Genomic DNA, 14,347 nt, shown 5'->3' with positions numbered 1-14,347 from the left:
TACAGGGTATGTGCGAAGTATTGTTTTATCTACTATTGACAGAGACTTGTATCCGCCGCTGTTTCTTTTTCAGTATTTATTTAACTATCATCACTAAACTGAGTCTTATTAAAACCTGCGGGACGAAACTTCACTTAATTCGCGTTTGCTGTATATGCACGACTTTTTAGACAATTTACTGCTTCCAGTGTATTACTAAAGTCGTTTCTAAAAGCTACTAAAGGTTGTGTATGTATTGTATCCATTATGCGCATTTATTTACAGAAAAGTAAAATCAACAACTACGTTTCGTTTTCTGTCATTTACTTTTTGTGCTTAATTTCATTTACAGGTCATATATTTGTTAATTGTCCATACTGACATATAATTATTTTGTTGCAGGCTTTGTCAAACGAAGCCAACGAACTCCTGCCCATCTTCAATAAAACCACGTCGAAATTTTACCGAACTATCGTCCGAACCAACGATTGGTCGAACCAATGCACCGTCATTGGGGATAGGCAAATAGCGACGAAATCGAAACGTCACGAACTTTCCCACTCCAGTCAAGAATCGATGACCAGGGCCTTATAGTATTATGAGGACGATCATTTTGAGAAAATGTAATAATTTGAAAATTTAGTAGAAGTGTGGAAAATGAGTGCTTGTATTATGACGGGTATATGAAATATGATAGATGTAGATAATGTACAGATATAATTTGCTTCTATAGGGTAATCGTATAGAAAAGGGTACATACGCTACGAGGTTCTCCCGTTGGCCAATGAATTAAATTCAATCAGTTTACCTTTTTTTAAATTTCCTTAAATATGGGGAAATTTAAGGTCACGTGACCGAAATACTGCGCACTGGTTGGTCAAAATTATCAAAAATTTACAATTTTGTCTGGAATTTAAGGAAATTGTTTAATGAATCCTAAAATTCAAAGTTAAAAAAATATCTTACACATCGTGAACTGTAGATCGGATATAGATATATCAAGCCATACTGAAATGGTAATAATAAAAGAATATAGACATATTAAAGACAAAAATCGTTGTATTAGAAAGTTAGTCCAGCAGTTTTGATCATGAAGTGTGTATGGGTCATAAAACGGAATAGTAGAGGAATGTATGATTCGAGAATGTACTGCTACTAGTTACACTGTAATACTGCTGGAGCTAAAAATTGACCATTTTAGCTAGAAGAAAGGGAGGGGGTTCGGTAACGTATGTTCTCCCCCTAAGATTCCCATGATCAAGTCAAATGAACTATGTAAATATAAATGTTGACCTCACACGAGAACCTGGGACTTGGAGTATTAAAGGGGGGATGTAAAGTGGAGTATCATATTTGGTCTAAAATATGTGGTAAATTAGGTACCTATCACTAATATATTCAGTACTGTGGGATAGTAGCTATCACTACAAATTTATTTGAAAAGATTCATCGAATCTCCACTTGATCGTGTTACAGCATACGAGTAGGTTATTTAAAATATATCAGCTAGATTAAAACGTACGGCTAGAGTACTATTTTTTATATGGGTAGCAATTGTTTGGCTGTTAATAGATTATAAAAATATATAAAACTGTAATAAAGTAGTTCTTGCAACCTGTATATCTTTACTATTTTTCTTTTAGAAAAAAATTAATAATTAGCTAAATATTGTTAGGAAAAAAATTTTGTTGACGTTTTTCACACTTTTAAAAAATTATTTATTGTTTAGATTAATTTATATTTAATATTTTTTTAATAGAGTAATTTGAAAAAAAAATAATTTTTTTATTATCAAAACATTACTATGTATTGACTCTAATACAGTGTGATCGTATAATTTGTTTTTTATTTTACCTAAAACATCTAAATATTGTTCATTTCCTTATTCGCGTTCTCAGACGACTATAGGTGGCAACACTTGTTTTGAAAGATGGCGGACGAAATAGGGATATCGTTTGTTGACATTGTAAATTTGACAGGGTATTTTAAAAGACCCCTAGTTGAAGGGCAAGCATTGTACTTTCAAACGAGCAATTTGAGAGGAGTACCCCACCAAATGCAAGTGAAAATTGAAGAGATTGATAATTTTGTGATTGTACATGTAAGACTGGAAATTCAGTCAAATGCAAACATATAATTGACACATTACTATATGTTTTTCGGTAAGTGATTATTAAGGACTTTTGATTGATATATATATATATATATATATATATATATATATATATATATATATATATATATATCAATCGGTTTTAAAAAGTCTTGGGACGTTGTCCGATGCCTAATTTCCATGATACTCTATCATCCCATTGGCCCTCTCTAAGATCTCTTGCGCTCATCGCCTTCGTTACTCCCTCTCTCCAAGATTTCTTGAGTCTTCCTCTCTTTCTGCGATTTGGTGGTATCTATTGCATAATTATTTTTGGGAGTCTTGAGTTATCCATCCTCTGGACTTGTCCGTACCATATTACCTGTTTTCTTTCTATGCCTGTTGTTAGAGAACCGTCAACCCCCATTCGCTGTCTTATCTCATCATTACGTATTCTCTCTCTGCGTGACACTCCTACTGATCTTCTAAAAGCGTCCATTTCTACTGCCTCCAGTTTTCTTCTGTTGTTTTCGGTTATTCGCCAAGTTTCCGCTCCGTACAATAGACTGCTTTTAATAAGAGATTCGTAGATATTGTGTTTTCTTCTTTTTCCTATTTCATGACTCCACAGTATGCTGTTTAGGCAACCTATTGTTTTTCTGGATTATGTTATTCTTCTCTTTATTTCTTAATCATCTTTCCCCGTTGTGTCAAAAACGATTCCAAGGTATGTGTAATGATCGCAGGGCATGATGATTTCGTTATTTTATAATGTGATGTTCGATAGTTCGTTACCTATTGGTAGGTATTTTGTTTTTTCTGTATTAATTTCTAGTCCCCACTTTCTATATTCTTCTTGTAATTTCCTTGCCATGTACTCCAGATCATCTTTATCGTTTGCTATAACAACCTGGTCATCAGCAAACTGCAATGTTTACAAGCAAATCTCTCTAAGGTCTACGCCCATGCCTCTGCATTTTCGTTTCCACTCTTTCAATGCTTTTTCAACATATATTTTAAACAAGGTCGGTGATACACAACGCCCCTGACGTAGACCTTTATTAACCAGGAAGCTTTGCGATAGTCTGTTTCCATTTTTTATTTGTGATGTTGACCCTTCATACAAATTTCTTAAGGCTTTTATTAAGGTGACACTAATATTCGTTTGTCGTAACACGTTCCAGAGTTTGTTTAAAGGAACTGTATCGTACGCCTTCTGCAAGTCAATAAATATGAGGTGGGTTTCTTGATTTGTGCTGAATTTTTTTCTATTAGTTGTTTGAGGCAGAAGATAATATCAGTACAGCTTCTTCCTGTTCGAAAACCGGATTGTTCTTCTTCCTCTTGGTCTTTGTTTTCCTTCTCAATGCGTTCTCTAATTATTCGTCCATACAAACGGCTGAATGTACTAGTGACTGATACCCCTCTATAGTTTTCATATTTAACCTTATCTCCTTTCTTATGGATCGACGAAATATAAGCAATTTTCCACTCATCGGGTACGGGAGCCCATTTATAAATTGATTTTTGCACCAAGTGACGGTTTCAAACAATTTTTGTGATCCACATTTTATTAGTTCGGCTGGGATATCCCCTGGTCCTGGAGACCTACCGTTTTTCAGTTCTTTTATAGCTTTTCTAATTTCTGTCACTTGTATTGTTATATCTTCTCCTTCAATATTAACCTCTGTTGGTGATTGAGTTAAGTATTCGTCCCTATTTTCTATCAGTAGTTCCCCATAGTACTTTTCCTATTTTTGTGTGGATATTAATTGAATGTTTGTGCTCTTCCTTTCGTTAATTCTTATTTTACTGAGGAACTTCCATGTTTCTGTACATTCTCTGCCTCCCAGGTAGGTATTAATTTCCTGGCACTTCTTATCCCACATTTCTCTTTTTGCTTTTACTGTTGTTCTTCTTGTTATTCTTATGAGTTCCAGGTATTCATCTCTATCTTTTTGTTGTTTACTGCTCAGTCATCTGATATACGCTTGCTTTTTCTCTTCTACGAGTGCTTTTATTTCTTTGTTCCACCATAGTTTTTCACTTTGTCTTTGAGTGTTAGAGCCGAGTGCTTCTTCTGCAGCTTTTTTAACGCTAACGACTATGTTTTTATATACCTCATCTACTGTTGATGTTTCAGTTATATTCATTAGTTTGCCATCCAGTCTTTGTTGATATAGTATTCTTGTACTCTCTTGGGTCAAACTATCCAAATTATAACTTCTTTTTTCCAAAGTTTCTTCTTGTTGGGGTTGACAACTTGTTTGATTATTAAGGACTTACAAATGTAATTGAACCAGATGGTGCTATTGTAATCATAACTTTTAATGTGTGGTCCCTTTGTAGTGAGAATTTCACGGCAGAAGTCATTTCACGACACTTGAGATACTTTTTTTTTGTAAAAGTAATTCTGTGCAGTCCAAAATAATTCTTGTTTTAGGAAATTCCTAAAAAGTAACAGGTATCCTGTTTGGAATCTCTCCTTTTCAAGGCCAGGGAATTGCAGGTTTTAATACTTCAGAAAGAACTTCCATCGTTATCTAAAAATAATTTCTACATGTGTTTGCCGAGACATCAAATATAACAGAAAGGCAAAGAGAAGTGGGGTCAATTTTTAACTTAGCAAATACTAGAATAATACGTTGTTTTAGCTGAAGCAATAATAGTTTCGAATTTTTGTTTTTTCCAGCAAATTTAGAGTGGGATATTCCAGTGAATGCATTTAAATCGCGATTTGTTTGTATCAAATCGTACAAAATAACTTTTTTGCCTTCTCTTCTGTGCTGATTTTCAGTGTAACTCTGGACTATTTCGGATGGCTTCTAAAACCGCGCTAATCGCTGTACCTGTGTTAATGTCGATTTCATCTTCCGTAATTGTTGACGTTGTTGGATCTGGGTCAATCAATACATCTTTTAAAATAGGTACTGATGACGAGATGATCTTTGTGAAGAAGACAACACTTTGTCCAAAAATCGAATAGGTAGATTCTCAGATGGAATGGAACATTTTTTTAAAAATCGTTTAGCAGTCCTCACATCTAAAAAATAAGTTAAACGTTATTTCAATGATTAAGAAAGAACCAGGCTGAGACAATATTACCTAAATAAATTTCCTCTCAAATATGATTTACCTGGAAAAAAGTAATCCGATTTCTTGAAGTGTTGGCTGCATACATTCATGAATGTTGTCACAGATTTCGCAATACTCGTCCTTTGGAAAGTAGTGTGTGTCGATAATATATTTTATCGTCTAGAGTACGCCTATGTGTTAAACAAAACATGTTTTTGTTCCGTCTCGAATAATATAAAAGTCGAAGCTGAAAGACAGCTAACCGGATTCTCGACGCGTTGAGTTGAGAATATCTGACCTTGGGGACAGGTGCGTTGAACGTGTCCCAAATCCTTCCGAACCCAGTCGATCTGGCGCGTTGAGCGAGATTGACAATCCTTCCTCTGACTGCGTCAATCTGGTGCGTTGAACGATTTTGGCGTATTCTTTCTACCTGGTGTGTTGAACTAGGTAGACATCCTTATCCCTGTCCAAGTACTCGCACTGAGAGAAATTTGAGAGTAATAATCTAATAAGGCATATAAAAACCTTCAAAATGGCATATTTTAAATGTTTCTATCCTTATTTGTTGTTTAGAAAATTGTAAATTAAGTCAGAAATTTCGGTTTCTTATAAATATTAATAACTATTTTAAGAATGAACTTAGAATCTTCATATTACATGGAATGTTGGGTATTGTAGTGCTTAAAATATTTTCAAAATTTCAAAGCGATCGGTCAAATAATTTAAAAGTTATTTTATTGTTAATCCCAAATTAAATATTTTTGCAACAATATGTCATAAAATAATGAAGTCACCTTTTATGAACAGTATTAAGTCCACATTGCGCTTAGAGCAAAACAGTATCTTCTGTATTTCAAATGTATTAGATCCAGAATGGTGTGTACTTTTCCCAGGGCAAAACCATATTATTTCCGACAAAAAGTATTATGTCCCACATAATGCAATTCAGGCAAATCGTTAAGGCCCACAATCTTTTAAAATTTGGCAAGTCTAGAAGATATAACCCACAGAATTCTTCAGCTTGCGCTGAACAGTATTTCTTTACTGAACAGTAAAGAAAACGTGAATAGTGGATCCTCATTAGTGGAAAATATTTCTAGTAATGGTAAGTATTTTGAATAGTAAATAATAAGTTTAACTACATTTTAAAGACAAATGTTTTGAATTTACAGTGACGATCTTAAACATTCGTACGCCATTTAATAGAAAAGTTATACCTATATAATGAATTTATATAAAATAAAAAAGGATGAATTATTTCATTATTGTGATATAAGATACGCAGTCACCTATAACAACTGATATTATTGCTTTAGAAAAGTGAGAGAAATAAATCTCAAAGCTCTCATTTCTCTTTTTCGTCTGTACATCTTTATTTTTATTGCTTTAGACTACCTTGAGAGTCTTAATTCGGGCGAGGCTATAGTTGTAAGGACCACATCACCGTCTTTGTTAGATAAGTATATCTTACAACTTTGTTAACCTGCGGGAGCATACAACTGAAATGCAGCTGTTGTTTTAAATGTACCTAAAGACATCCCTTCTTCAAGTAGCAGCGTGCTTATTAACGACATAAAGCAACCACCACTGGTTTTCAGTGTTTTATTGTTAGATAAAATAAACTACAAATAACTGTCGAATCCATCACTGTATATTTAGATATTTTTAAAGAAAATTTAGTATCTCATAATTAGGTTCAAATATGTCAAATCATGGACGTATAACTGTCAAATATGATTCTAAATTATATTAACAAACACGATTTAATTTTTAAAAAATCTGACAGATCTAATTTATTACTGCGCCTCTATTAGCAATCCATTGAACCCAAAGTGTAGTTCTATGCTACTAAAGGTGTACCTCCACAGAACACATATTAATGTTTACTCGGTGAACCAACAGAGGGTGTACCAAAGAATGTACTAAGAACAATTGTTTTTTCAGACAAGAAACAATTGTTTCTTATTTTCAGAGATTGTAGAATATTAAAAAGTAAAGAATATTTTAGCTGCACCGATGTTGGTGAATTCATTTAACATTACAACTTATTCTCACAATTTTAAACACTGTGTGATATTATATTTTTGCAAAAGAAAATCATAACAGCACACTGACAAAACTGCCACCCTAATGATTTTCTTTTTATAGATGATGGATTATTGTGAATTTTGTTGATTTTTTCGATTTTTTCTTACCTTAAGGAAAGAAGTGGAAAAATATGATGAAATTGACATTTGGCATAATAGTGTCATTGTCATTTGTCATTGACTATAGCGTGAACTCTTTGATCTTTTGAAGATTTTTTCGTTTTAAATATCAGAATAATTAACAGCAAGATATATCACTTCTAACGTAAGTAATTTAATTTAGAAATCATTCGGTTTAAAAAAATTACCGAGGCCGTGATTTATTTAGCCTTTATATAATTTTAGCATGTCTGGTCGAGAGGGTGGCAAAAAGAAACCATTAAAAGCACCTAAAAAAGATTCAAAAGAATTAGATGATGACGATCTGGCACACAAGCAGAAATTGAAAGAGCAGCAGAAAGCTTTACAAGACGCCAAATCGAAGGCTTCTCAAAAAGGACCTTTAGTGGGAGGTGGTATCAAAAAATCTGGGAAGAAGTAGTGTTCATATTTTTTAATAATTTTTTTATTTGATGAAATAAATTTACCTCAAGGAGACAGTGACTAATATACAAGATTTGTAAATATTTTGGTTTATTTTATTTTTCATAACCTTACATTTTAATTACTTTTGCTTATTATGCAGCTATAATTGGATATATTATACTTTTAGTAGGATTCGGATTTAACCAAATTTGTGTTAGTGACTACTTGAGTAGACGGAAACAATTGCTTACATGCTCTCGGAAGCATGGTGGAGATGGTGGCGTGGAGTTAAATTGGAAGTTTAAAAAAATCACATTTTTGGCCTGGTTAAGACAAATGAGGGGTAACATTCACTTTATCCTCTAAAAATCACTCAAAAGAACTTATTAATTGTTACTGAGTGACAGATGCAGTTTCAATTAGTAAATATACTCTTCAATTTTTTTAACATAATCAACTTACCTCACTTAACATGTCTTAATTAAGAAGGGAGAGTTATGTTACCAAAATCAATCTTTTTTCTTCATGATGAAGTACTGGGGAGACTACATCATCTCTTAATTCATATTTTGCTTTTTTAAACTGAGTGTTAAGACAACTTTGTGAGGATATCATTAGATGAAACTTTCTTTTTTTTAATCAAATACATCCTATGAGTAGGGCAAAAAAATGTTTACTATGGCAGTGCTCTGTACTGCCATAGTAAACATCTACAGTTAAAAAATTTGTACAACGCTTTATTAATGAAAGGATTTCTACATCACTTGGCATGAAAAAGATATATATCATGTTAGGAACTGTAAGGAAGATTTAGAGAGGATATAAGGTATAAGACAGCAGGATACTGCTTCATTTAGTTGTCTTTTACAACAAACAGGAGAAACTGTGGAGATATTTGTCTCTAGTTACTTTCGTTGGCAGTGTCAGCTGGCACATTGTTGAATGCCATAACTTCAAATAGGCTTGAAGATTTGATTGTATAGCAGCATCTTTTGAGTGGATAATTTGGAGTTATGCTCAAGCAGCTAATAGATTTTTTAGATCTGACTCCAAGCTTGTGCCTTTGGTTTCAAAATGTCTTGCATCAAGAATGATCTCCAGATATTTTGCAGTATTCTCGTGGATAACCTGGACTTAATTTATTTCGACTGGAATATTTTATCTCATTTTATTAGTGAAATCAAAATGAGTTGATTTGGTTTTGTTCAGTGTGATTCTCAGTGCTTTATTCCAACTGTTGATCTGATCTAAAGAGTTTTGCAGTTTATGCTCTGCTTTTTTATGATAATTTCCAACTGAGATAATGGCCATGTCATCAACGAATCTGGCAATAGTATCTTGATTTAGTTCAGGAGTATCTGTGGTATAAAAGTGTATATAATTGGTCCAACAACACTTTTCTACTGCTTGATTCTGAAGCATATGTATGATTCTAGGAGTAGGCAATATTATTCTGGTAGGTAATATAATAGTTTATATATTAATCCTTTATGCCACACCTTGTCAAAAGCTTGGGCCATATCCAGAAAGGTGGTGGTACAAACTTTTTCTTCCAGTGTGATTTCTGTGCTTTCTCTAAATCCCAAGTGGTATGATGGAATTAGATTTCTTACTTGAATTATTGGCTTCAGTATTTTTAAGAGGATTTTTGAAATCACAGGAAGGACACATTGAAATTATTTCACATTGAAAAGGAGGGTTAATTTTATAACAGTCTCCTTCTGCAACTGCTTTAAACTCTCACAAGTAATGAGATCGAAGCCAGGTGCATTTTTTGGGTTCATGTTTTTTATTTCTGCCTCTAGTTCTTTATGGCTGATTGGTATCATTTCATCATTTGTTTCAAATGAATATAAAGTCGTATTCTTCATCATGTGGTAGAGATATATTATCTAGATGCCCTGAAAATCTTTTGGCATTTTGTTCATTACTAGGTGCCATGGTTATTCCTAATAGGAGGATTCTGTATAATTGGCCTTGTAACCCATTTAGTTACTTTCCACAAGAAGTAATCAGTTATTTTATCAGTGGTTAATTCGCCAAAATACTCCCAAATGGATTTTTATGAATATGCTTGATTTCTGTCTTTAGTTTTTGTATAACATTGTTAAAAATAGTCTCTACATGGTTTCTACTCTTTTATAGATACAAAGACTTAATGAAAAGTAAATTGTTAAATCATGAGTCTAAGCTAAGAATCTACAAAACAGGTATTAGACCAGTGTACACATATAGATAGTGGACTCTCTCAAGCGCTGATGTAGAGAATTAAAGGAAATAGACCAAAAGAAAAGCCCCGTAAAAGATGGAGGGACAATGTAGAGGACGAACATCAGGCAGTGAAGAAGAAAAATAATTGACAGGGCAGAATGGAAAGACATTGTTAGTCAGGTCAAAACTCAAAGGGTTGTAGCGAAAGCTGAAAAAAAAAAGATTGTTGCTGGTCCTGTTGCAGTTTTCTTTTTTTTTGCTATTATATGCCTTATTTCGTTTGGATACTTGTTGCCTTTATTGGACAATACTTGGTACTTTTCAAGAAAACTAGAGTGGTGGGCAGAATACTCTTTGAGGAACTGCTGAATCCATAAGAAAATACCAATGATATACAATCACAAACTGGACCAGATCAAAACAATAATGAGGCTGAAATAAACCAACCATCAGATCAGGAGATAAAGGAAATAATAAAGCAGCTAAACAATAACAACAAGAGAAAATGGTATAACAGCAGAAATATTCAAGGAAGGTGTACAGCTATTGCTCAAACGAATTTGGAAAAATGAGAAATTACCACAAGGCTGGAAAAATGCATCTATATGTCCGATCTACAAAAAGGGAGATAAAAGCCTAAGCCAAAATTATAGAGGAATTGCTTTATTGTGACTAACAAAAGATGAATCTTAAATAAGAGGTGAATATCAGGGAGAGTTTAGAAGAGGAAGGTCTACAATTGATCAGATTTTTATAAGGAAACAAATATTGCACAACAGCTGCGAACAAAATCTAGGTTTATACATTCTGTTTATAGACTTTAAGCAGGCATATGACTTAATCGATAGAGAAAGATGACCTTAAAAGAAACATTAAATAAACTAATCCTGGAAGGAAGGTTATCAGATACTTTCACAGTAAGGAAGGGATTAAGACTGTAACGAAATTATTTTGCTTACCATAGGGTAAGAACATGGGGGTAGAAAAATTGGGGGCAGAAACTATGGGGGCGAAGATAAGGCAAGCAAAATAAACGCTACTAGTGCGAACGACACTCAGTTGGTTGTTGGAGAGCTGGGGTCGTGGATAAGTTGAAATAAATGGGCCGGATTGGGGTATCTACACAATGAATGAAATAAAAAGGTTACTTACATAAATCTCCTGGACAAATGGGCAAAAAAAGACAAGAAGAAATACCTCTAGCTATTTAAAAGGGACGCCGCTTAAACATACAAAAAGGTTAGGAGATTTTCTAAAATAAAAACAAAAATGGATCAGAGAAACAAATCAAAACGTTTATTTTTGTCTCATACAAACAGTTATCAACACATAAATGGCATAAAAAATATACTATATAAATAGTTGCCAAATACAGAATAAAAAAAACTTACATGTGTCCCTTTACAAACTCCGTTTACAAAGGGGTTGGAGATACTACAAAAACTTACAAATATTACCGCACAGAGATTAACCTTTTTTTAAAACAAACAAAACAAATAAATATCGAAACAAATAAAGCTAGCTGTCATATGTTAGCATTAAATTAAAAAAAAAAAACAATTAAAATGACAACTAAGTTAAACCATAAAATTTACAATTTATTAATTATTACAAAATCCTTTTAAATTTTAACGAAAGCAATTATTAATAATTATCAAAAATAATGTCTGTCTTTACTTTAAAATTAATATGTTAAATGTTACCTTGATTTCACTGTTTCGCACTTAACTTTCAAAAAAACTTGTTAACATCTATGGGACTCTATCTGGACATATTCTCCAACAGGGACAAAGCAAACCATTTCCATACTTAGGGACGAACAATCAATAGATGTAAAATTAGGTTCTGTGGAGGAAGCAAGCTGACAACGGGGACATCGTATATAATAATTTTCCAAATTTCTTCAGTGCCGGTTCACAAATCTTATGGTGATTACTATGTTCTAAACTGCCATATTGCAGAGAGTATTATCACCTTAACCGGTCTTAAGACATAACACAAAAAAAAATCTTTCTACTCTGGCATCTTTTGCTTCACTCCATTGTAGCACGTCTGCTCTGCTTGGGGCTTAAATGTCGACTCCTCAATGCCTTACATTTTACAAATTTCAACGCAAAATAAATTTCCCTTTACGTCTCACAGCTAGTTTTTGCTTACAAACTTAAAACAAACAATCTACCCTTTTTTGACCTCGTTCTTAGCAACGAACCAACAAAAAAACTTCTTGATTATTTACTTTTAAATTGGTTAACTGGAAATTTTTTACCTCACAATACATACAGAGAATAGGGGAATAATAATGTAAACAAAGACAAAAAAAATATTCTCAGTTAATACGTCTTAGAAAAACCGTATACCTGACTTGCAATATTATATTAGGGGACTCGAAACAACTTTTAAATATTCCAGTTTATTGCGTTTTAACGACGAAAGACAAAAACAGCTGAATACCAAAACTTGATATTTAGAATCTCAACTTAAAATGCCATAATATATTGATCGTTTTAAAATTCATTTGCAAACAGAAAAACGAAAATATTCCACCAAATTTAAAACGCTACAAGACGAGGATATCCACTGTCCACAACTTTATTTAACTGTATTCTAGAAGCTATCCTACGACAAAGTAGTGTAGAGAATGATTCATAGGCTAAAAATTCACTATGGTTTATATATACATAGATTGAGTCTTTAACTTTTACTTCAATGCTAGAATGTGCTCTGCTTAGGTGTTCTTCATCTTTTGTATTTCCTTGCTGGTATCCATCAAATACGTCCTGTTTTGTAATAAGTAATTACGTAGTACATTTGTAGTAGCCATTGAAGATTTGTTTCCTTTTCTCATCAAGCCAGATTCGTCGAACAAATATGGAGAATACGCACATAGTTCATATTGAAATATTTCTTCAAGTCTCTTATCACTCCTTACTGTGCACACCATCCAATGTAGAAGAGTGTTTGGGTTTACACATACCGTGGTAGTGTTAATTGTCATCGACCTGGTTGTAGAGGCTAGGAACTTAACAGCTAACTTTCTTTTGAAGTGTATTTCATTGAATATTTTGTTTTTCAATCTCTTTTAAAGCCAGGGTTCTGACTTCAAACTCTTTATCACAGTTCACCTTTTCATTTCCTGTAACCCCTGTTGATAAGAAAGAGAGTTCAGGTGTTTTAGAAAACGGATTGTGTTCTAGCCAAGATATAAAAGTCTGCAAGTCCTTGCTTTCTTTTCTGCCTTGGATCTCTTAGCTCCACGTGCTGCTCTGCAGAGACGCTTGGCACAGCAGCGAATTCTTCAATTGCTTTGCACACCCTAGAACATTCTGCTGGTATGGAGTTGAGCCAAGTTGCAATTGTTGTCGCTGTAATTCCTTTGCCTCCGGTCAATCCACCAATGCATTTTAATGACCTCATTAACAGCTGCTCTATGCTTATGTCACTCCATACTCCAGACGATTTTTTTAAATTTATTCCACTTTGTATTTACTAATTTACAAATTTTAAATCGAATACAGTTGTAAATGAAACGGCGAAATTGAGATACAAAAATGTTTTCGTAAGAATCTTTACAAAATTTTACATAGAAATGAAATTAATCAACAAAAATTAAATGTGATTGAATCAAAATGGTGTAATTTTTTACTGAACAATATGTGGAACAAATAGAACAATTTGGTGTTGGAGGATAACTTTGACTTTGGATGTCAGGGTTGGGCCTTTCTTTGGACCGATTGTACCATACTAAATGCTCAGAATATTGATTAATTAGCCCAATGAGCCACACTCTTAAGATTTTCCTAAAAATTCTTCACAACCGAATTAGAGGCAAATGCGAAGAAGATCTCGAAGATACTCAATTTGGATTTAGAAATGGTATGCTTCCAAAGCATTGGAAATGTGGATTAATAGACATACTGAAGATACCTTGGACAGCAAGAAAAACTAATGAGGAAGTACTAAGAAGGGCCAACAAAGATATAGAATTACTAAAGACTTTAAACAGCGGAAAATATTCTGTCTGGGACATACAGTGAGAGGAAATCGATATAGAATACAAACGTATCAGAGATCTGGACATTGTCAGAACATGGCGAAAAACTTTGGCTACCTTAAGTATAACAACGTCTAGAGTATGCGATACAATTTTGTATCGTCATTGATACTATTTACGAAACTAATTAAATAGACACCAATCGTAAGAATGTCAAAGAGGAGACTCGAACTCAGATACTTGGAACAAGTAAAGCAAGATCAGAAAATTCTGAATGTAATTAATTTGGAATGGAGGAATATCTTAAAGCAGGTCAAAACCCATATGGAATTGACGAGACAGTGATGATGATACTGCAATTAGCATTGACATATGTCCTACAAT

The 14,347-nt window shown here is 33.4% G+C and overlaps 2 protein-coding genes across 3 annotated transcripts in view; both read left to right on the top strand.

Moving 5' to 3' along the window:
- Positions 1-1,759, top strand: part of Pdk (pyruvate dehydrogenase kinase) — a 115,958-nt gene extending 114,199 nt beyond the window's left edge. For both annotated transcript variants that reach the window (XM_072531595.1, XM_072531594.1), the window contains exon 6: positions 382-1,759. In XM_072531595.1, the coding sequence (XP_072387696.1) occupies positions 382-573 (192 nt within the window). In that variant the 3' untranslated portion in view covers positions 574-1,759. The remainder of the gene's footprint in view (positions 1-381) is intronic.
- Positions 1,760-7,385: 5,626 nt separating this feature from the next.
- Positions 7,386-7,862, top strand: LOC140440544 (translation machinery-associated protein 7 homolog). The gene is made up of 2 exons (XM_072530921.1): positions 7,386-7,501; positions 7,582-7,862. The coding sequence occupies exon 2, from the start codon at positions 7,583-7,585 to the stop codon at positions 7,775-7,777; it is 195 nt and encodes a 64-aa protein (XP_072387022.1). The 5' UTR covers positions 7,386-7,501; position 7,582; the 3' UTR covers positions 7,778-7,862.
- The last annotated feature ends 6,485 nt before the right edge of the window (positions 7,863-14,347 follow it).

This window comes from Diabrotica undecimpunctata, chromosome 5, assembly GCF_040954645.1.
Source record: "Diabrotica undecimpunctata isolate CICGRU chromosome 5, icDiaUnde3, whole genome shotgun sequence".
Classification (NCBI taxonomy): domain Eukaryota; kingdom Metazoa; phylum Arthropoda; class Insecta; order Coleoptera; family Chrysomelidae; genus Diabrotica; species Diabrotica undecimpunctata.
This window is presented reverse-complemented; position numbering and strand designations above follow the sequence as displayed.